At 37.2% G+C, this 23,479-nt stretch overlaps 2 protein-coding genes across 2 annotated transcripts; one reads left to right on the top strand and one right to left on the bottom strand.

Moving 5' to 3' along the window:
- Window positions 1-1,720: 1,720 nt before the first annotated feature.
- Window positions 1,721-6,735, bottom strand: LOC144656178 (mitochondrial pyruvate carrier 1-like). The gene is made up of 4 exons (XM_078516418.1): window positions 6,641-6,735; window positions 4,632-4,732; window positions 3,084-3,216; window positions 1,721-2,153 (listed from the first exon to the last, which is right to left on the bottom strand). Exons 1-4 carry the CDS (start codon window positions 6,709-6,711, stop codon window positions 2,099-2,101), a joined length of 360 nt encoding a protein of 119 aa, XP_078372544.1. The 5' UTR covers window positions 6,712-6,735; the 3' UTR covers window positions 1,721-2,098.
- Window positions 6,736-7,311: 576 nt separating this feature from the next.
- LOC144656170 (solute carrier family 15 member 2-like) lies at window positions 7,312-22,804 on the top strand. Its single transcript, XM_078516410.1, has 7 exons — window positions 7,312-7,796; window positions 14,520-14,797; window positions 15,446-15,636; window positions 16,339-16,522; window positions 17,610-17,803; window positions 19,141-19,831; window positions 20,568-22,804. Exons 1-7 carry the CDS (start codon window positions 7,390-7,392, stop codon window positions 20,876-20,878), a joined length of 2,256 nt encoding a protein of 751 aa, XP_078372536.1. The 5' UTR covers window positions 7,312-7,389; the 3' UTR covers window positions 20,879-22,804.
- Window positions 22,805-23,479: the final 675 nt, after the last annotated feature.

The raw sequence follows: 23,479 nt of genomic DNA, 5'->3' as shown, positions 1-23,479 counted from the left end.
TGAAACAAAGAATTCCTAAATGGAAGTCGAAAACGTAACGACTCTCTCATACATTTTTTTGAAACTTCATGACTGCATACATGAAGACCGGAAGTCCTAGAATCTAGGACTTGAAATCCTGTGTCCCCAGAGCCCTTTGTTTCCTCGTGCCAAGGCCCAGTCGGCTAAGAGAAACGAAAGGGCTATGGGGACGAGAATGGACCTAGAGTAGCCTGTTCCAGGCTCTGGGTAGTTGAAGGGGAAAGCGAAAAACGCGGGCGAGCGAGAAAAATCGAGGGGGGACGTCCCGCCTCATTTTTTCCCCGCTCACCCGCGCGCGTTATTCGCTCTCCCATAACTACCGAGAGCCTGGAACAGGCTAGACCTAGAGAGGCCTTTTTATATTGATCATATTTTATTTTTTTAAATTCAAAGTAAATTGTAATCTATTTAATTAATATTTCGCTTTTTAACATTGTTAAGCGCCTTTGATCGTATGGAATTGGCGCTATACAAATGATTATTATTATTATTATTATTATTATTATTAAAGAAGAAAAGAAACATTAACCGTTCACAAATTAAAAGAAATCAGTATTTTATTATTCAAATTAAATAACATCATATACTGTATTTCAAATTTAATCCTGGTTCCTGATAACAAAAGACCTCTTTAGCTTCGTTTGTTTGTTGTCCCATTGTAGACCATGTGATGTTACCCTTGAGAATTATTTCTTTCAAATTCAAACAAATTCATGTGGAAATTAACGAATAATATCCAGAAAGACAAAGGAACAATTCTCTGAAGGGCATCACATGATCTACAATGGGCAATTTACATTACGTAGCTAAAGAGGTCTATTGAGCTCTTTGTTACACAGTGTATCATAGCATTCCTTAATTTTATCCAATTTTCATTTAATTGTCACACTTGTATTTCAGTCTTGTTTTCACCGGCTCTCTGTCACGCATTGCGTTGCTCTCCAAGGAGGAAGCATAACGTGACATAGAAATGTTACTGTAAATTAGGGAGGGTCATTTAACTTTGAGTGGAGGGAAGGGGGAGGGGGAGTGCTTGAAATTTCTTTCTCGGCAACGGTATTTGCAATACCAATGCAGATGGGGCTTGCTTGAATTTGTTTCTGTGCTTACTCGTGCACAATTTTTTTTTATAATTTTTTTGTGCAAGAATTTTTTTTTTCCGTAATTGCCTAACCCCTACATCAAAAATTGAATGGTCTGCCCCTAACCTTTGAAGGTTGGGGGGGGGGGGGGGTCAGGCTATAGAACTTTAATGTCTATCATCAATTTTACATTGTAGTAGCAAGGTTTTACAGTGCAACTGCTCCAACGAAGGCCACCTTACAAAAATTTGTGCAAAATAGGGAACAGAATCTATATATCTTTACAACTGATTTCCCACAAATTATGGATCTATACCAGCTGCAGGCTACAGAAGCAATGAATTTGTGCCCATTTTTTATTGTCTTAACATACAAACACTATTGGTCAAATTGCGAAGAATTTGCTTGGGTTGCCTTGGTTGGAGTAGTCACACTATTAAAGTCCAAGAGTTGGCCAGAGTTCAGGTCAGATCTGAGTTTCATATCATCTGCTAAATCCCTTGTTCTTGTACTTAGTTTAATTTTCCCTGACGAAATTTAAATGTGCATTGGTAACCATGCTGTATATAACACATGCAGGGTCGTCAGTAGGTTTTTGAGTAGCAGGTTCCATCCAAAAAGTAGGCGGCTACGAAACACTCAGAACTTGATAACACACATTCAGAACTGACCTACTAATATTCCGAGTAGCTGGCGCAGAGTTCGTAATAGCCGGTGAAATGCGCCGGTTGCCAGCTTATTTTGACAACCCTGCACATGGCACTCCATACTTTACAAAAGTGAATTAAATAGCCTAGTAAATATTTCCCTAATTAAGCAAATTGTTAAAAACTGTAAAAACAATATGTTCCATTAACAACATTAACAGGTAAAAAACAGTTTTTCCAATTTACATCATGTTTTGTCAATTTAACTTAGTTATAAGTTATGTAAATATTTATTATCATACACCAAATTCCAAAGATTCCCAGAATAGAAAGTTTTTAAGTGTACGTTTAACTTGATGGGTATACTTCAACACTTGGTTTTGAACTTGATCCACCCTCAAGCCTAAAAAAAAGAAATAATAATTATTGTACATTACTATATTTAACAACTATTCACCACAGTGGAGGTGGCTAGTGGTGGATATTTACTGAGCTGCAAAGAGTTAAATTGTATACCCCAACTCAGAGTGTAGGTGAAGAGGATGTTCATTTTAAAATTTTGTCCACAATGCTGCAACATCCACTATTTGCTTTCGCTCATTTCTAAACGACCTGACTTAGATAAGCAGAAAACTATACAAGTACTTCTGACAAAGTTTTTCCCCATCAAGAGACTCCATTATGGGAGGCACGGTGGCCTAATGGTTAATGCGCTGGACTCCGGATCCAGCAGTCCAGGTTCAAGCCCTGGTTGGGGTCACTGTGTTGTGTTCTTGGGCAAGACACTTAACTCTCATAGTGCCTCCCTCTACCAAGGTGTATAAATGGGTACTGGCGAACTAATGCTAGGGGGTAACCCTGCGTTGGACTGGTATCTCATCCAGGGGGGAGTAGAAATACTTCCAGTCGCTTCATGCTACAGAAACCAGGATAAGCTCCAGCCTGTATGGGGCACTAGGCTTAACACAGACTTTACGAAAAGACTCCATATCAGACTAAAAGGTCAAAATTTTAACCCTATAGGAGACCTGGAAGGTAAAAAGGACCCCATCCAGCAGCCATATAGCCTATATAAGGTTGTTCGGGGAGGAGGGAGGGGGTTAATCAGTGATGTTACTTGGCCCCATCTAGTTACCTACCGTTAAATTTCTGAAATAACAAACGAAATGGAAAATTCCTTGGCAAGGGTGAGCCATGATAACACCCCTCTTATAGCTTCAGTGCACACTTATAGTTACTTTTACCAAAACTAGACAATTACTTTTAGGTTTTTATTGATTTCAGTAAATAGGTCTCATGGCTTTTGAAATAAAGCAAAAGTAGCATACTGTACCTATATTTGACAAATCTTCCTAGTTGAGTAAGCTGACAGACTTCATTACTAAAGTGGCATGCGAACAGAAGCATATTCCTAGGTTGAACCTTCCATGCAAACCTCATGAATAACAACGAGTAAATACAAAGTGCTGGTGAAACAAAATGATAAAAGAAAAAATTATAAGTAATACATTCAATAAGAAGCATTTAGGGTATCAGTGTACCCCAAAATTGACCATTTTAAAGAAAAATATATGTTGGTATTTTCAGGTAGATCTCATTAAGACCTTCCATTAAAAAAAGAGTATGGAAAAAGATTGACTCTACAGAAAGTTATGAACGAAAAACATTTCTTGCCATTTATTATTTGATATTGATAGCTGTCAACAGGTTGTCTAAAGAAGCGTGGTGATACTACCGTTGCGTGATTATCACAGTTCTTGGTTTTCGACGAGATGCTTTGGGTGTTTTTCGCTGGCAAAATGCATAGTTTTTCAGATGTGAAAGAAGAAACATTTTCCCATTCCTTTCTCATGTTCAAAGAATGCTGCAACAACGGAAAAAGACAAAATATTTGGCAGATGCACTAGTAGATAGCGACAGCGAATTATTTTTTGCCGCTTGAAGCGGTAATGCCACAACCTGGCATCACGACCAGTTTCTCGGCTTACTTTACTCTTTTGTTGTTTTAGATTTACATTTCTAAAACTGTTGCACTTAGATGAAAATTGTTATAAAGCGAGCCGTAGAAATAAAATTATGCAACATACTGTTTCCAACCAGAAGCAACATTTGACACCGCTTTGAACATTGAAGTTTTATTGTTAAAGTAAAATGAACCTTCAATCTATTGCTCAACACGTGATCATTTTCAAACATCTTTTGTAATTAATCTCATTAAAGCGGAAGTACGCCCCAAAATACATTTTCTTTCATATCTCGTAAACAAAGTTTCGAAGAGAGAGGCGCACGTTTTAAGTTCATTTTCAATGAGGTTTCAACAGTTTTTGCTGAAATTTGGCAAGAATGTCGCCCGATAATTGAGCAACAAAACTGTGTCGGTGAATTTTATCATCAAACAAGAAAATATACCCTCCATGTTTAGGTTTTAACCTTGTTTCTGCATAAAATCATTGAAGGAAATAAGAAAAACTTGATTGAAAGTTGAAAAACTCGACTCTAATAAGAACTCCTTTTTTAACAAAATCGAACCGTTATAATAGTAGTTTCCGAAGATCTGGCAGGGCTGCAAATAACAGTCAGTCATCGGACATTGGCCGACTAAAATTTGCTTATGTCCGATGACATCCCAAGTGTAGTCGGACATGATGTCCGGACAATTTTTTGATCGTAATTTTGTGATCATTTTATGGCAACAATGAATAAAATTCAACCTTTTGTTTTTGGTGATGTCCGACCACAATTTTGTTTTGTCCAACCAAGATGGTGTCTTAGTAGGACAAATGTCCTTTCAAGTGAAAAAAATTATTTGCAGCCCTGATCTGGTGTGTTTTTAAGTTTCTTGAAGCCTGAACAATCAGTGATAGTCAACAATTCTTCGTACCTGATGTCATTCTACCACTAATGAATTCAGGATCCCTCTTCATGTCCGACATGGCAGCCAAAGGCAGACCCCAGTTGGCAACTAAAAAATAACAATACAAACTCTTTCAGCAATGGCCTTGACGAGTGAAGTGGAGGTGCAAAGTCCATAGAAAAAAATCTCATAAGACTGCAGTTTACAGTGTTTGCATGGACTCTTGCACTTCTGATACACAGCCCTAACTGCCATGCATGTTTAACAGCTGCAGCATTTGAGAAAGGTTGGTCTTAAAACAGTGCTGAAAAGTGGACAGGACATGGCTGTCTGCATTTAAAGCACAGGAAGGCTCTTTTTTAAATTCAACCAAATCAAGATACATGTCTCAAGTAAAACTAATAGCAACAACGAATGTAGGGATTCAGAATTCACATATAGTGGATGTGGATCCATTGTAAACATTTACCAGGGTAACTTCTTGATGGCCATAGGATGGCTCACACTTCTAAATACAACCCAAGCTTTCAAGATCCTATGCTAAAAATTTCCAAGATACAAAACCTAATGCAGTTCTAACAAAACCCTTTTCATTAGTCAAGCCCAGCCTTGGAAGGTCTGACTACAACAACACTTGGCTGTAAGATGTCTTGACAGATGGGTCTCCCTGACTTTGCTTGTAATTTTTAATTTCACATCTTTCCAAAATTATGTTCATTGCTGTATTTTTTTAGCCAACTCAAAGCTATGTACACATCTGTCATCCCAATATATTTAAAAGTGGAGTGAGCACAAACATTTGCAATAACTTTTCACAGACATACATGTACAGCGACTGTTTTTTGTAATGGTTGCACAATACTTTTGTATGCCAGATCAGCTTTGCGACAATTTTTTTTTTGAATGTAGCTATGCAGGCTACATTCAATTACGAGCAGTAAAAACCCAGGTCTGTTTGCCCAGGACAAGTAAATTTTGCTCTCGGTGGGCAAGTAAATTATCTTCAGTAGTCTTGTGAGCCTGAGTGACGGCAAGAAATATGAAAGTGGGGGCAAGAGAAAACTGAAATTTACTGGTCCATTGGGAAAGTGGATTTCAAAACGTATTTCCTGCCCTAGTGATATGAAATTAATGTGAACATACTGTTGCTTTTGTTAGGTGAATTGATCTGCTTATAAGACCAGAATATATTTAGCATCCTGCAAGTAAATTAAATTTTTTAAATAACAAGTTTCTATGGTCGAAAAGACTAGATATCGGCCTTGTTATTTTTTTGTGATTATCAACAATATAAACATGAAAGAAAGAACTCGATCGGCCAATATCAAGCATTTGCAAATTAGTCAATAAAGGTTCTTCACCTATGATGAAAGTTTGCAGTGCACAAACGTTGAACAGGGCAGTTCAGTTGTTTATAGTATTACAATTTCATATATTTGAATTTATTCTCGTCTACGATCCAGTCGCGAATGTACAAGTGATTAAACTTTCCAACCACCAACCCAAACTTCTACGGTATTTCTCTACGTGGGGCTTCGTTGTAAATTAATAATTCAACGAGTGAAGTAATTTGCACATCAACAAGCAAGCGTAAATAAAGTAAACTTGTCCGCTTAAATCCACACTAGTCTCTACGTATGACAGAAGTAATCTTCGTAACTACAGAACATGTTCTTGTAAAACGCGATCGAACATAAATTTTGATCGAATAAGGCGAAATTATGCAATAAAAGTTAACCACAATAAAATAACCAAATTCAGCCTTAAATTCAACATAATGAAACTTACCTGGTCCCCAGAAATGCTGTAACATGTGCAGAAAAACAAATAAATAACAAATTTAGTTACACATGCGAAATCACTTGAAAGGATCGGAAGGTCAAATCAATATGTAAAGAGCTTCTATGCAATGAAGACCCCAATGTAACAAGTCGTCACTTACCGTGCTGAAAAAGAACAGAGAAAAACAGCGATTAAGTATGACGAATAGCCCATAAAGTGAGTTGTCTTGTTTGGAAGAAGGAAATCAAATTTACCTGCATAAGTATTCCCTAAATTCTTTACTTTTAAGATGATCTATACCTCTTCTTACAAACCTCCCCGCCATTTTTCACGTGTGACGAACTTTGACCAAGGATGGGCCGATACTCGATACCAAATATTCGATACATCGATATTTTGACAATTTTGAAAAGTATCGATACTTTCGAAAAATATCGCACTTTCGATACGCTTTCGATACTGCACACGTGACCTGAGGCTGCGGTCTTCTGGTCAGCACCTGCGGTTGAAAAATACAATTTTGCTCAAAGAAATGTTGATGTTCTTGTCAATAATTGAATTTTTCTTGCCTTGACTTTATGTCCACACATTGCTGATGCAACAGTGAAACAAAAAGACCAAAATCAGCATTCTTGGCTAACATTTATAATGCCAGGTCTGTCCTTTGTAAGACCACGTGACAAAACAATGACATCAGGACGGAAATGACGTCATAATATCGATATCGAGATCGATATCGAGAAAAAAGGCAAATATCGTATCGATATCGTATCGTTTTGAAAAACCAGTATCGGCCCATCCTTAACTTTGACTGTTGCACAACACCTTCATTTCCGATACCGCGAACTGTCCTCGGTCAGCGGCTGCGTCGTCTAGAAAGTAGGTACGTTATGTACGGAGAACGCCAAACACTCGACATCGCGCGCGGCGCGGGAGGGAAGGTCACCGACAGTTCCTTCAATCAACAAGGAAGCACGGCCACTTGCTCTGTGTTTCATGCGCAATGTCAACCCAAAACACCACTTCTTCACCTGTCCACCGTCGAGACAGCGAGCAGAGTTGGACCGGTTCGGATATTTTCCGTTCTTCCTTGCCAAATGATCACGTCTCGCCGCAAAACGACGTGAAAATGGACAAATCAAAACTTAGCGGGAAGGCATGGGGGAGGGTCAAGAAGTTCCTGCTTTGCAAAACTGGCTTTCCGACAAGTATTTACTTCATCGTGGGGAATGAGTTCTGTGAAAGGTTTTCGTACTATGGGATGAAAGCTATTTTGATCTTATATCTTACCCGAGTGCTTTCTCTTGGAGATAACACAGCGACTGCAGTGTTCCACTCTTTCTCAATGTTGTGTTACTTCACTCCTTTGTTTGGAGCAATGTTAGCTGATGGATGGCTTGGAAAATACCGGTGAGTAACGAAAGTTTAAAAATTAACGAGTGACCTGAATAAGGCATTATAACAAATTTATAAAAATCGTTCTCTGTTTATAAAGTGCAAACGTGGAAATGTATACGGTAAATTAAAGTTTACTGAAAGTTAAAAAAAAAAAATTATAATAATAATATAAGCTTTAATTAAGCTCTGTTAAATAACAATACTTTTAGGGGAATTAAATGGCAATACGAAGTTCATAAAAGAATTGAATATTGCCTAGGTAACTGTTTCAAGTAATTCCCCCAAAAGTATTTTTATTGTTTTTATCGTAATTTTTCTTACTTCACTCTTTTTTCGACTATTTTGCTTGTTTACAAGCAAATAGGAGATTAGGAGTGATGTGGGCAAAATTTGGAACATTCTTGTCTACTCTCAAGGGACTTTTTTAATTTCTCAAGGGACTGTTTTAATTTCTCAAGGGAGTTCTTTCCGCTTAGTGGGCGATGAAAGGGTCTCTTATTATTATTGCGTCAACACTTTCGATCTCGTGTTAAAGACGTGACTTGTCACATATTCCGGTGTAGGTGATGAAAGGGTTTGTCATTAGTATTGCGTCAACACTTGCGGGTTCAAATTGCGGCCTCGTGAAAAAGCATTAAAAACGCTAACAAAATTACAGAATTCAGACTACTACAGAGAACCTTGAAAGAAACTTTGTTTAGAATTTATTTTTAGTTTGGATGAAGTCAAGAAATGTGTTGACAAGGGGCAGAGTATCGAAATTTTTCGCACCGTGCTGTACTGCATGGCAGAAATAATTATCCACATGTTCATGTTGAAAGCGAAGTTTTAATTTGAGCAGCCGGCTTTTGAAGTCAATTGTACACTAAATGGATTTACCGATCGTTCAAAAAATTACAGAGAACCTTGAAAGAAACTTTGTTTAGAATTTATTTTTAGTTTGTATGAAGTCAAGAAATGTGTTGACAAGCGGCAGAGTATCGAAATTTTTCGCACCGTGCTGTACTGCACGGCAGAAATAATTATCCACATGTTCATGTTGAAAGCGAAGTTTTAATTTGAGCAGCCGGCTTTTGAAGTCAATTGTACACTAAATGGATTTACCGATCGTTCAAAAAATTACATCCAAGTTCAAAGCAATAACAGTACATTACCATTTCGTTCTCAAAAGACTTGAGAAGCCGCAATTGGTCCTTGTTTAACTCCGTGATTTGAATTCAAAACGCATTTGTAAGCACTATTACACCATATCTTCGCGGCGGTGAAAGGAAACTAGATAAATCCTTCATCAACAAGGTTTCAGCACTCTGTACTCCATGGTTTTCCGTTTTAAGGCCACTTTAAAATTCTATAGTGTTTCTCCTTTCCGTTTTAAGTCCCAAATATGTTTTTTTTTCTTGTTCAGAATCAAAACAAGGCCTTGGAAGTTTGTAAATACGATTTCCTTGTACGATTTCAATGCACGGAATAATACGAAAAACCTTCTTCTAGGACCCCAAGAGTTCTCTAAAAATATGCGCAGAAAACAGATTTTGATTGGTTTATTTGCCGTTATTATCTATAGAACAATAGAAGAACCAAAAAAACTCCAGGGAGGGTGGGAAAGGGCATATCCGCTGTAGGTGATGAAAGGGTCTCTCATTAGTATTGCTTCAAAATTATCCACATGTTCATGTTGAAAGCGAAGTTTTAATTTTAAAAATAGCAGCCAGCTTGAAGTCAATTGTACACTAAATGGATTTACCGATCGTTCAAAAAATTACATCCAAGTTCAAAGCAATAACAGTACATTACCATTTCGTTTTTAAAAGATTTGATAAGCTGCATTTAGTCAGTGTTTTGAATTCAAAACGCATTTGTAAGCACCATTACAGCATGGCGGCGGTGGAAGGAAAGATAAATTAATCCTTCATCAACAATGTTTTAGCACTCTGTAGTCCATGGTTTTCCGTTTTAAGGCCACTTTAAAATTCTATATTTCTCCTTATCGTTTTAAGTCCCAAAGATGGTATTTTTCTTGTTGGTTTTCAAAGCCTGGTGAGACCGGCACAAGCAATTTGGGGGTGGTTTCCAATGTTTGGGTCAACATAACACTGGGGAGCTGGTGTTAAAGACGTGACTTGTCACATATTCCGCTGTAGGTGATGAAAGGGGCTCTCATTAGTATTGCGTAAACACTTTCGGGTTCAAATTGCGGCGTTATGGATTGAAGATAACTGTAATTTTTGCATACGCAAGCCAAATCGGTCATAAACTGTCTAAAAACGTTTTGTTCTTTGTATTAAAAGGAAAGTTCTTGGAGAGTGCGTTTTATCCATTAGTACAAAGTTATCAGTACAAAGATACGCACGTTAATGCTTTAGTTTGGCAAGAGTGAAGTTAATGAAATAACATAAACGGATACAAATTCCAGTGGTTTTTAACTGTTGCGGAGTGGAGTGGTTTTCAACGGTTTACGAAGTTTAAAGGAGCAATAGAGCTCTATCTACTGCTCAATAAATTTGTTTTCAATAGCACTGAACTTGACAGTTGTCATAAACTTTTCTTCACCGTTGGAAGAATTCACTCTGGAAAAGAGACAGATGTTCAGTGGAGCAAGAGAGTTACCTTGAGTGCTAGTGTCATGTGGTACAGATGTTTTTTCGATAAAGTTATCGCTACATGGTTTCGCTTTTAGTCTTTGAAGTATTTCCGCACTGCGGTTGGTAAGCGAGTGGGGAAACATCAACGCAGTTGCAGTATCTGGCAATTCTCATTTATGCTCGTGATTTTTGCCATCAGTAACTGGTTAACTCATTTGCCATCGTTTGCCAAAACGTACAATTTTTAAAGTGCTACGCTTTTCCTTCTTTTTTTTCTCTCACTTCTGTTATGTTCAATTTTTTTTAACACGTGTTTTCTTTTGTTCTGCCGTGTTTATTTATAGCCGTTTACGCTATTCCGTTGTCTTAGTTGTTATCAATGCTGACACACCCCTTGACACACCAGTTGAGATAAAATTCTCCCGTTATATGCTAAGCTGCGCTAAAGAAGTTTTTTTTTTCTTTTTAGAGAGATAAGCTACCACTTTATTCCAATTCTACGGTATGATACATTCTATGAATTTTTGGTATGGCAGTTTTAGTATTTAATCCTGAATTTCCTACTGTGCGATTAAGTAAGTCGCTAACAGGCTCGTTAGTATGTTTTCGTGAGCGATGCTTTTGAATTTACACAATGGACGCACAGCAAGATAAAACGAATTTCCGGTAATTGTTTGAGTACATAGGTGGTGGAAAACACGGATCCTGCTTCCCAAAATCCGTAACCGGGTTTACATTACGTTTTTGACGTAGGGTATAAGCAAGCCCGACAGTTTATAAATTTCAGTTAGAAACTAAACAGATGAAGTCTTCTTTTTGAGTTATCACCCAAAATTTTATTCTTTCTTATAATTTGTAACAGATTTTTGGTCTAATTAGACCGTAAATCGCCAAAATTATTTTAATTCGCGTTACTTCCGTTCTCCTCCAAATTTGGTATACAGGAAGTGAATTTTATCCGCCAATTACCTAGTGATTCCGGCCAAGAAACTTTAATGTGCCTTACATGACGATTTTTGCAGAAGTTATTCCTTCAGCAATATGGCGGTCTCGGTCTAACGAGCTTTAATAGGGTTTAAAAGCTCGTTAAGATGGTCTTTGAGAAGGAATTATGATCTGAAACGTTTTTTGAGTGTCAGAGAAAGTTACTTGGAGATTTGGGTCTATATTCGAAGCTAGAAATTGAGGTAAATTATCTGTCTTGTTGCTTCGCACGTGTTTCGGTCTGTTGCGTATGCTGTTGAATAACTTGTGTGTGTTTTTTACATCCCATCGCCCCGGGCAGCTGAAAATTTGAACACGATATTATTCATAGAACGCCCCTCAAACTGCTCAAGGCTGCTTAATCGGCAGAGAAAACGGAACAATCGATACTCACCAAGAACTATGTCGGTCAAGCTGGTTATCCTATACGTAGTTATTCCATAAAACGCTGGTTATAGATAGCCACACATTAGCTTTGGGCAGAGCGCGCTGTTCAACTGACTCAAAATCGTTCACATGCTCAATTTACATACAGAAAAGAAAGAGACCTGTTTTGCCTCTTCAGTGACAGCAGAATAACCGACGGAAACAATAGAAATAAAGTCAACAATTACTTTTTATTGTTTACAAATACAAGTTAGTCAGTTATTAAATTCTCGTTTATAAATCCGCGCGTCGTTTTCTTCTGTTTTAGCCAGCAGAAGGTTTTGGTTCATTTTCCCCAGGTACCATCGATATTTTGTAAAATCCCAGCAAGTTTTCTCCAAGGAAAACCGTCCCAGCAAGCGAACAGTCTCATTCCTAAATTTGCCAGCCAGCTCAAGTTCAGGTTGCAGAGCGGAAATTTTGTGGAGCGGTTTCGTTGGGTTCTTCTGCGTATGAATAGATAAAATTCCAAATGGTACAAAATGAAAGGGGCTCTCATTAGTATTGCATAAACACTTTCGGGTTCAAATTGCGGCGTTATAGATTGAAGATATATGATATGATATGGATATGTGAGATAGCTCATCTCACAACAGCTCACCTTGAGCAGGGTTTGACTTGGATAAATTACCTTAATAGAAACCCCTTGTTCTTGTGATTCCATTAGAAATTTCTCAGTACTTCAGGAACTTTCATTTCCCTTTTAACAGCTTTCTTAACTTACTTCGGCTTTATGCGTTTCTTTATCTCGAACCTATGCCCCACTTCACCCTAACCCCCCCCCCCAAATAATCATTATTCGACGCCTTCTTTACCTTAAATTGGCGTATTTTTAATTGAAATGGTTCTTTGTTTTGGTAGCTGTTGTTGCCACTTTTTAAAATGTTTCACACTTCTGCATTTTACAAAATTCACACATACTGCCTTTTAAGAAAATACGTCAATGCGCATTTTATAATGTTCCTCCCATCAACCGTACCGTTCCACCGTTCCGCCGTTCCACCGTTCCTACATTCCTAATAATAAACTAACCAGAATATCCAGGACAACACAAATTTACATATTTCAACACTTGCACTCCTAAACAAAGTGAAAAGCCTAATTCACCCTTTAAAAAGAACTACTCCATACCACAATTGACTGCCAACAGATAAACCATAGCAAAATAGTCGTAGTCTCACAGAGACCTTTGATTATGGTATGGAATGGATATATATATGTTGTGGTTCAATTTTACCCTTGATGCAATAAGTCATTTCCAGGTAACCTTTTTGCTGCTATGTCAAAGCCAGTCGTCGTGGGAAAGCATTCATATGAAAAGTGTGTTTCACCAACATGTCCATTTTCATGCAAATCACAGTCATTTTCATTTGAATGGTATCGCATAACGACTTGCTTTGAAACAGATGAGACAAAATGGCCTATTTGGTATTTTCCTTTGTTAAATATTCAAATATATTAAAGTTTATCACACACCAGAATGTTCAAACTTAAAGGAAAAATACAGTTGAACCCCTCTTAAGAGACCAGTTACTAAAGTCCCAAAACTATTTTCAGTATTATGCTGTAAATAGAAACCCTTTTTAAGCAGCCAGGAGGGGGGGGGGGGGGGGGGCATCCCAATGAGCATTCTATTGTTTCTCCCCCTATCGTTTCGTATTGAAATAACATAACCTTTTTAATTTGCCTGATCCTAATTTCTGACAAACCCCTATTAAGTGGCAAACAACCTCTATTAGGCAGCCGGTTGCTATTTCCCCAAGGGTGGCCGTTTAATAGGAGTTCTACTCAGTACCAAATTGTACCAAGGGAAAATAATTAAACCATTTTAAAAACAGACATTTCCATGTTGGTGGTTTTTATCTATTATTTGTCAAAGGTTGCACTCAATGACAATCTAAAGATCATAATTTTCAACTTTTTAACCAAAGAAAGATTTTTTTTTAAATATTTTGATACATGTATAAGCTTACCGCAGATTGGTCTGGGAAAGTAATTCATGGTCCTATAAGTTGTGCTGTCTAAAAGAGTACTGATTTCTTGTAGAAAATTTTTATCACTACCTTTATAGCCCAAGAATACAGCGGCCTCACACTGCTCCTGCTACTGCATGCGAAACGCGAAACGCGAAAAGAGAGGTCTGCCGCAGTGGCGCATCCTTTCTGTTCATCTTTGAGGTCGTTCATCTGGTTCATAAAGCAGTTTTGTTGGGTTTCCCCATAACATATGAAGCGAGAAATTATAGCAATTGTAAGGTATAGCTTCAGTGTAGCTTCACGATCCTTCCCTGGTCAACTTTTAGTCCCCAACAGCATCTGTTTTTTTTTTCATAAAGTGTAATGAAGTGTTATATTTTGTATACTGCTTTGGGGGGTTAAAAAAAAAAAAAAAAAAAAAAGAAAGGGGAAAAAAGGGGGGAAAAGGGGAAAAAAAAAAAAAAAAAGGGGTTAAAAGGGCGCTTATTTGAAGGAGGGCGCTAAATCGAAATTACGTAATTATGTTAATTAACTAGATGACCAATTAGTGCCCCTATCTGGATTCTGCACAGATTTACTTTACGATTGACGTATGGAATTTCTGGCCATGAATCACAGACGTCTCTGTTCGCATTTCGCACATGGTGGCTGTATTCGCAGGCTAGACACTTAATTGGGTTTAATTTCTATTTTTGCTTGTTCTAAACTTGATAATTATGCACTATTATTTGTAAATAGTAATTAGGTAATATTGGTTTTTTTTACAGGACAATCTTGTATATTTCCATTGTCTACTGCGCCGGGAACTTGGTAGTGTCCGTCACGGCTCTTCCTCCTCTTGGTGCGGGTGAGATTGCAGGCCCAATGATTGGTTTGTTTCTAATAGCCCTGGGTACTGGAGGCATCAAGCCGTGTGTGTCGGCATTTGGTGGAGATCAATTCACTTCTGATCAGTCTCGTTTGCTTCAAAGCTTTTTCTCAGTGTTTTATTTTGCAATAAATGCTGGAAGTTTGTTGTCAATGTTGATCACACCTGTTCTCAGAGGTAGGGATACTAAGTTGTTACTTTGTACCCCGGGTAGTGCCTGTAACATTCAAAAGTTAAAATTACCGTAATTTTATTTTCTTAACTTTTATCTTTTAAGTCATTAGCAAGCAATAATATGATATGCTATTGCTTTCTCCCTCTAGAGAGTTTTAATTTTATGCTCTCACCCCATCCCTCCTTTAGCAGTTTAGGTGGAATTATTACCAAAGGAAACATGCAATATTCACTGAGCTTAAACAAAAATACCTATAATTGTAGTAATAACCAGACACGGTAATTAACTAATTCCAGTTAAGAATAAGTACATGTCATCAGGAAATATAGAACTGTTCAGTTCAAATTTCCTATCTTTCATTTTTCATGGGTTGGTTGTTTTCTCCAGCCACCAGGTCTTAAAAGCACTCCCATCAGTTGAACTTCCTACATGTATAAGTGTCCTTCCCCCCTTTGGGCCCCAAAACGGGCTGCTTAGGAGAAGTGTTAACTTAAACAAGGTTAAAAAAGTTGGGTTTGCATGTGGCTGGGACCTTACCGTCTGCTTATGGGACTGGTGTCGACCTACAGGAGGTCTCCATTAGTGCAGGTTAAACTGTATAATTTTCAAATTTTGTTTTTGTTGTCAATACTCTAATTACAATCTAACAGGAGATGTGAAGTGTTATGGGGATGACTGCTACCCCCTGGCCTTTGGCGTTCCTGCAGTCTTGATGTTGATGGCCATTGCGTTCTTTTGGTTTGGTCGACATAAGTACAAGAGGGTACCTCAAACTGACAACATTTTATGGCGGGTTGCAAAGGCTGTCAGCTATGCACTCAAAAAGAAAGTTACCATAAAGGTAAGTATCATACCTAGTCCTACAGGCATACAGCTTAAATAATGTTTTCATTTCAAGGCACATCAGATAAAGACATCAGCTCTTCTGTGACCAAATAGTAGTCTGGGTATTTATAAGAATTTTGCATATCAGTGGAAAAGAAGTCTATTAGTTTGTATTTACTTATGAAACAATTTATTTTGCCCCTTATTTGTGTTTTTTTATAATTTACTTTTGCATGGCTTTGAGCTTTTGAAAAATTCTGACTGACAATTTAGCTCGTTTGAGGGTAGCATGTTTGAATAAAAAGGAAACATTGGAAATTGTGTTCCACTTGATGTTTTATCTCCCTTGGGTATTTCTTTATCTTATAAGCATCATCTTCAATTCTTCCCATCCTACCTTTCAGTCTTGTCATGTTAGGCTTAGTTTGCACAGAGTTTGCATTTGACAACAGTAGCTGTTACTTAATGCAAAAAAAAGGAGATCAACTGGTATGAAAGCAGATGGATTGTTTTAACATGACAAGTTGCATTAGATGTTTTATGGAGTGCTCATCATAATCATCATCATCATCATCATCATCATCATCATCGTCGTCGTCGTCATCATTGATCTATCATCATCATCATCATCATCATCATCATCATCATCATCATCATGGTGATCTATCATCATCATCATCATCATCATCATCATCACTCTTTATGTTGTTGTTTTAAGGGAGAAAAGAAGGACCACTGGATGGACTGGGCTGGTGATAAATACGACGCACAGCTGATACAGGACATCAAAGCTATGTGCAGAGTGCTGTTTATGTTTCTTCCGCTGCCCGTGTTTTGGACGCTGTTTGATCAGCAGGGGTCCCGCTGGGTTTTGCAGGCAGGACAGATGGATGGTGATGCTGGTTAGTATTTTTTATTTTTTCATTGAACAAAATAAAATAATTTCTAGGTATTAATAGAAAAACTGTAAAGAACCATTTAACTAATACAATGTAAGTAACCATACTGTCGAAGTTTTTCAATTATCTACTGATCCTTTTGTGGTTTCCTGGGCCGGCCCGCCTTAGTTCGAAAAGCGATTAACGCTAACCCAGGATTAAAAGATGATCGAGGTTTTAATTTCTCATGAGTTTAAAGGGTTTTCCACAGCTAATGTTTTGTGAAGTTTGAGATTGGTCCCACGTCAAAACTGGGGGACAAAATATTAACAGAAAACCTCTGGAAACAAAATGTTATAAAATTGAAATCAAGTTTCACGCTAATTCTGGATTAGCTTAATCGTGCTTTGAACGAACCGGGCCCTGAACTTCAGTCACTCAAGCCTCCCACATCTTAGTTGACCCACTTTTCTCTACACATACATGTTCATTGGCCTTTCTAAGTACCATGATATTAAGAACAAATCTATCCTGGCCCCCAAATTCTCACCTCCTGCTTTGTTTATGCAACAACAACATTATTTTAAGAAAGAAAAATATGAACTGTAAGCAGCTAGCTTAGGAATATATTAACTTTCACTGTGAGTGCCACTGTAAGGTAATATGCCTACTGATCATCAGGGATCTTCTCATCACCCTTTTTAATTTCAGGTAGATAGGTAGGTAGAGTCTGTCATTGAGCCTAGTGGCCCATCAGGCTAGAGGTTATCCTGGTTTCCTAAGCATGAAGTGACTGGGAAGTTGTATTTCTACTCCCCCTGGTTGGGATGCCAGTCCATCGCAGGGTTACCCAAGCATTAAATTTGCAGGTGACCATTTATATGCCTGGGTGGAGAGAGGCCCTATATACAATCAGAGAGTAGACTGTCTAGCATGCCCAAGAACACAATGAAGTGCCCTGGCAAGGGCTCGAACCTGGACCGCTCAATTCGGAGCCCACCGCGCTAACCAAAGGCTTCCACACCTCCTTATTAAACTTGATTGATTGATCGATCTATCAATCAATAAGTCAATCAATAATTTATTAAGTAATTTATTCATCTTAACACAGGTTTTTTGGGAACAATTAAACCAGACCAAATGCAGGCATTAAATCCTCTTTTCATCATCATCCTTATTCCGCTGTTTGAGGGTGTTGTGTACCCACTGCTAAAGAGGCCAAAACCACTCAAGAGGATGTGCGCAGGAATGATACTTGCTTCAGTGGCCTTTATTTTTGCAGGATTTCTTCAGATGAAGATCCTGGTAAGGCTAATGTGACATGATAGTAACATTAGACAATTTATTAGTTGCTGTTGGCTCAGAACCAAAAATACACTGTGTAGTTATTTGAGGTGCATTTCTCACTACAGTCGAACCTCGATTATCCGGAGTTTTTCTCTGGTCCTGTTTTTTTTTCATGAATATTTATTTAACAACCTTTAATCTTAAAAACTTTAAGAGGTAAAAAATTCAGAAATTATGTTAAAAATCAGGACAATTGCGTTTCAAATGGCGCATTACGCACTCCGCTTTCGAAAGATGTGCATGTTACGATGTCCTATCGCTTAATTGCTATCTGTGTCATTAAATTGACAATTCAAGTCGAAATTTATTAGAATTTATCCGCTTAATATGGTGTAGAGACTCACTGGCACAAGGTTTGAATAAAGAGCTGACATTTTCCACTAATAAAGCCGGTAAAACACATGTTGCTAAAACGCTCGTGTAAGCATGATAATAAACTTCACATTGAAATCTGAAAGGAAATTTTAAGAAACACAAGGTTAGTTTTCGAAGAAAATTCTTATTCTTATTCTTATTCCCAGAAATGAAAAAAATCTTAGTTTTTTGGCTCATTAATATTCATACTTTTGATTATCCGGACTATTTTGCCCAGTCCCCACAAGTCCGGATAATGGAGGTTTGACTGTACTGGGATTGGGATTTGTCTTGCTGCAACTATTTTAAAGTTTGGTGAAGTAAGTGTCATTTTGGGTGTTCCTTGCTTACTGTCACTTAGCAGGGGACTGGAAGCAGTGATTTGGAATGTCACGCTTTTTAGCTTATGCATGCGTGCTTTATGGTGTGTCTCATGTAGGAGAGTTACAGTCACTTGGAGTGGGTCTTACACCACGGTGCAGGGGTGGTATGGTTATGTTACTGTGCACGAGGGGTGCAGTGTTTGTGGTGTGTCTCTTATTACTGTGCAGAGCTGGTACAGTCCTTTAGGGTATGTCTCACTACTATGTAAGGAAAGCACAGTATTTAGGGTGTGTCTTCTCCCAATTTGTATAAGGGGCGATATAGTTTTTTGGGGTGTGTCTTTCAATTTGCTAACTAAAAGTACAGTGGAACCTCGATATAACGAAGGGCCAAGGGACTGGCAAAATGTGTTCGCTAATATCGAGGTTTTGTTATATCAAGGTTCTTTTCCATATATTTTGCTTTTTCTGGGAGGAAAAATATTGTTCGTTATGTCGATGCATGATGTTGTTTTATGACTGTAAAATTATGTGGTATTATATATTAATTCAAGTCATTTTTAATTACATTATTTTGACATTTATTTACATTACATTATTTTGTGATTACAATGTCAGAGTGAAGAAGTCATCAAGAATGCACCGCCAGGAGGGCAAGCCAATTTACAAGTGATCAACTCTTTGGACTGCCCTGTGTCACTTACCATTGGGAACAAAAATGTAACAGTTGCCTCTTATGGACATTCTACTGAGCTGGAATTACCAGCGGGGAAGAACTTGACGACTATGATTTCTTCAACATCATCAAAATGTAATCTGACAAAGAGAACTTTTACAAGTCGCCTCATCCTAGAGGAAAAGCAGTGGTTCAACTTGATTGTTAGTGACCATGGAAATCAAATAATAGCACATAAAGTAAAACAAAATGTAACTCTTCCACCACCAGGGAAAGCCAAGCTTTGCACGGTTCTTCTTCCTTTATCTGATGATGACAAAACATTTGATATTTTTCTTGATAAAGACAGGATTCAAGAAAATGTAGTTGTTATGGGAGTGTCAAATTGTACTGTAGTTGGAGCAGATCATTATAAACTAACAGTGAAAGGAAAGAATTCAAGTACAACATACATTTCTAGTGACATTGTGGTTCAGAATGGTGGGATTTACACTGCGGTGATGCAGAAGACACAGAATGGAGTAGCTAAAGTCACTCTGTATGAAGACCTGCAAGCTAAAAGTGTCTCAATGTTGTATCAAATTCCACAATATTTTGTAATCACAAGTGGAGAAATAATGTTCTCAATAACTGGTGAGTTACCAATCTCTTATGTTACTTACTCACTTTAAGTTGCAAATTATTAAAAAAATTGGAACAAATTTAAGGCTAACCCTTAAGTTAAACGCACAATGAATTTGCAAGTAATTTAATTGGCATCACATGCCTTGTATAAAATTATACCGGTACATACATTTACTTTCATTATAATTAACTAATATTATTTAGGGTAGACTTTAAACAGTATCTAATCTTTTCTTCAGCTTTTCCCCACAGAGTGTCTGTGAGCAGAAAGTGAACTGCCAAAAAAAATTAGCAGCAATTGGAATTTTAATTAAAAGGAGAGAGGGATACTACCCACAGCATAGATTAAGGGCTGTATCATTTTCCTCTTGGCCAATTAGATGAAAGATCATTACCCACATTTAGAAGTGATTTCTCAATTTGGAGCAATCCATCTTCATGAAGATCAATTACTGAATCTAAAATAGTTTAGGGATTTAAACCAAAACTTAATAATAATGAAAATTATAATAATACTACTACTAATAATAATTAATTATTAATTTATAAAGAGCTTTTTAACATAACAAATAATCAAAAGCGCATTACAATATTAAAATCCTAAAATATTTAAATAAACTGAAAAAATAATAATAATAATTTATTTATTTATAGTGTGCTTTTTAACATTAAATTTGATCAAAAGTTCATTACAATATCAAAACCTGAAATCTCAGACATTTTACTTTTTGTTTCATAAACACAGGTTTAGAGTTTGCATATTCTCAGGCACCTGCGAGTATGAAGTCATGTCTTCAGGCAGCCTGGCTCATGACGGTGGCATTTGGTAATCTGATTGTCGTCATCGAAGCAGAATCTCACCTCTTTACTAACCAGATGACAGAATTTTTCTTTTTTGCTGCCATGTTATTTGTTGTGATGTTGGTGTTTGTGGTCATGTCTGTATTTTACCGATATGTGGAGTCGCCTTCTGGAGAACCATCCGTTCCCATCCCTGTAGATATGAATGACGATAGAAGGGGTATAATAGATATGGATGAGTTAGCACAAATCTAAGTCGAAATTTACTTAATTGCACCGTGGCAGAACGGTGGGGCTAAAATTAAGGGCAATGTCAGAGTCCTTGTGTCCTAGGGTAAGGACAGTTTTGCTCTCACAGTGCCTTTGTTCATGCCCGGGGGGGGGGGGTACTCCCTATAATGGCCTATACGGGGAGGCTCCACCCGAAAGGGGTACCTTTTTCAGGCTTCAGGTATATTAAAGGGTAGGGATTTCACGAGGTTAAGTATACGGAAGGGTATGGAAATCTGTCATTTGGCTATTTAAAAGGGCCTTTAATTAAAATATTTCGAACGGACGCAATTTACGGTTGTATTATTTTAAAATGACAAGAAAACATCCTATTTCAAGTCCACGCCATGTCTTTCAGGTATATGAAAGGGGTACCTTTTTTCAGTTAAAGGTATACGAAAGGGGTACAATTTCTGTGAAAAATGGTATATAAAAGGGTAAGGGGTTAGAACTTGGGGCGGAGCCTCCCCGTATAAAACTTTTTTGAGTAGAGCCCCCGGGTGTTCATGCAGGTCAACTTTATAGGTACCAGTCAGTGTAGTGTTGGGGCAGTATGGCAAACCTTTGTTAGTTACGGTAAATGATCTAATAACATTGAAGAACGCTAGAAATGGTCCTACGTTTAAGTTTAGTACCACGAACATTGTTTCCGTTTAATATTATACGCCTAGTGTTGAAATAACTTGTTCCTGTTTTATGAACAAGCTTTTCTTGCCGTACATCATGTTAATTTCCTTCATTTTGAAATTTACCCCCCCCCCTCCCCGTTTTGCGTTAATTTCCTTTACTGGGAAATTATTTTTCCTTCAACTCGCGTTAATTTAAGTCGTGTTAATTTCAAACACCTTAATTAACAAAAGCGTTAATTTCCTATAATAAGGTAAATATAAGGCCGGAAAAATTATAAAAAAAGAGAGATTTATTTTTTAAAATTATGTACTAAGCAGCTGAAAGTGCATTGAAATTATGCACAAAATGTAGTTTTCATGATCAAAATGAAAAACTTGATAAATTTAACAACTAATGAAAATTTAACCATCACCTTGAAATGAAATAAGGAAATATATTAATAAATAAAATAGAAATAAATAATACATTTATATATATAGTGCATGGTGTGCTGAAGTATTCTTCATACCAAAATATGCCTTGGTTTGTTTCTGGCTTATTCTCAGAGTTTTGTTTGCTTATGTAAATAATAGTATTATGGTACCATAGTTGCAAATACTGTTTTCCACTCTAAAAGGGTGGAATAACAGGTTATCCTGGCATCAGTAGCATAAAAGCCTGAAAAGGTTAAATTATATATATTGTTATTTTAAAAATATTTTTACTCAGTTGTGTTAACTAAATATTTTTACTAAATGTATGACTGTTCTGTATAGTCTTTAACTAAATTAGGAACATAACATAGTTAGTTACTTTAGTCACTCAGTTTTTCAAATAATTTGGCAGTTTGTTAGCATACAGGACAACGGCAACGTACCATTCCTCATATAATCAACTTTTTATGATTAAGGTATTATAAATAACAATTCCTAATTTTGGTTTATCAGTATTGTAAAAAAAATATGATGTGTATTTCTGTTGGGAGCTAAGGGGCTAAATAGATTACTTACGGTATATTTTTTTCTTATATACACTGGACATTCTAGCCTCCCACACAGTCGTTTTTAGGGGCGATCAAGATGTATGCTTTGGAGGATATCAGAATTGGCTGAAGGATCACAAACTCATAAAGCCATCAATATTTTACTTGCATGACAGGCAGAGATTATTATTTTGACAGGCATAAAACTATATTTTTTAATATCTAGGATTATAATGAGTCATTAATTTCATCAGCTCTTTTATTCTTTATGTGTTGATCATAGTAATTAACACTGAGTAAAAGGATTACACGGAGTGAGACTGTGTGATTGTCCTGTTGGGATGGTTTATGCCATGGGTTGAACTATTTGTGTATTGTGGCCCACGGAGTCATTGTTTTGCACAAAATTTGCTTGCAAACAAAATAATTTTTACGTGCTCTTTGATACTTCAAGTGAACTGTTTTACAGTCAACCCTCGCTTAACGGACACCTCTAAAAGACGGACACCTCTAAAAGACGGACACCTCCATAAGATGGACACCTGGTGATGGTCCCGTCTTTGCCGTTTTTCAGTCATTTTACTTTAACTTAACTCCCTATAAGACGGACACCTCTCTCAAACGGACAGTTGGAGCCGGTCCCGAAGGTGTCCGTGATAGGGAGAGTTGACTGTATTCAATACGTAATTTTTCATCATTTAATTGAAAAACACGAACTAATTTAATTATCAAAATGTCACGAAATGGCACGTTCTTATTCTGTTTAAAGTGCTTATTTTGTTGCTAGTGTTTTAATAACCGTAATGAGATACTTTTGTTTGTTACAGTATACTTTTGGCACTTTGCCAAACACTGTAAAACGATACTATTGTTTTTCTCTTTTTTGCAACATGATACTTTTGTTTTTGTTGAAAACGAACGTGAGACGGTACTTTTGTTTTTTCTCGGAAAAGCCATGTCTCCATTTAACACGCTCAATTGTCATTGAACGAAAA

Source organism: Oculina patagonica, chromosome 6 (assembly GCF_052425735.1).
Source record: "Oculina patagonica isolate OP01 chromosome 6, crgOcupat, whole genome shotgun sequence".
In the NCBI taxonomy this organism is placed as follows: Eukaryota; Metazoa; Cnidaria; class Anthozoa; order Scleractinia; family Oculinidae; genus Oculina; species Oculina patagonica.
Note: the sequence above shows the minus strand (reverse complement) of the source record. Positions and strands in the feature narration are given on the sequence as shown.

Excerpts from the sequence above, each read along its gene's own strand:
- LOC144656178 (XM_078516418.1), bottom strand. The coding sequence starts at position 6,711 with ATGGCGGGGAGGTTTGTAAGAAGAGGTATAGATCATCTTAAAAGTAAA. Across the intron at positions 4,733-6,640 it reads TTTAGGGAATACTTATGCAG|TTTGTATTGTTATTTTTTAG; the intron begins GTAAATTTGATT and ends TTGCTGAAAGAG. Across the intron at positions 3,217-4,631 it reads TAGTGGTAGAATGACATCAG|CACTTTGTATTTACTCGTTG; the intron begins GTACGAAGAATT and ends TTGTTTCACCAG.
- LOC144656170 (XM_078516410.1), top strand. The coding sequence starts at position 7,390 with ATGTCAACCCAAAACACCACTTCTTCACCTGTCCACCGTCGAGACAGC. Across the intron at positions 15,637-16,338 it reads AAAAGAAAGTTACCATAAAG|GGAGAAAAGAAGGACCACTG; the intron begins GTAAGTATCATA and ends TGTTGTTTTAAG. Across the intron at positions 16,523-17,609 it reads ACAGATGGATGGTGATGCTG|GTTTTTTGGGAACAATTAAA; the intron begins GTTAGTATTTTT and ends ATCTTAACACAG.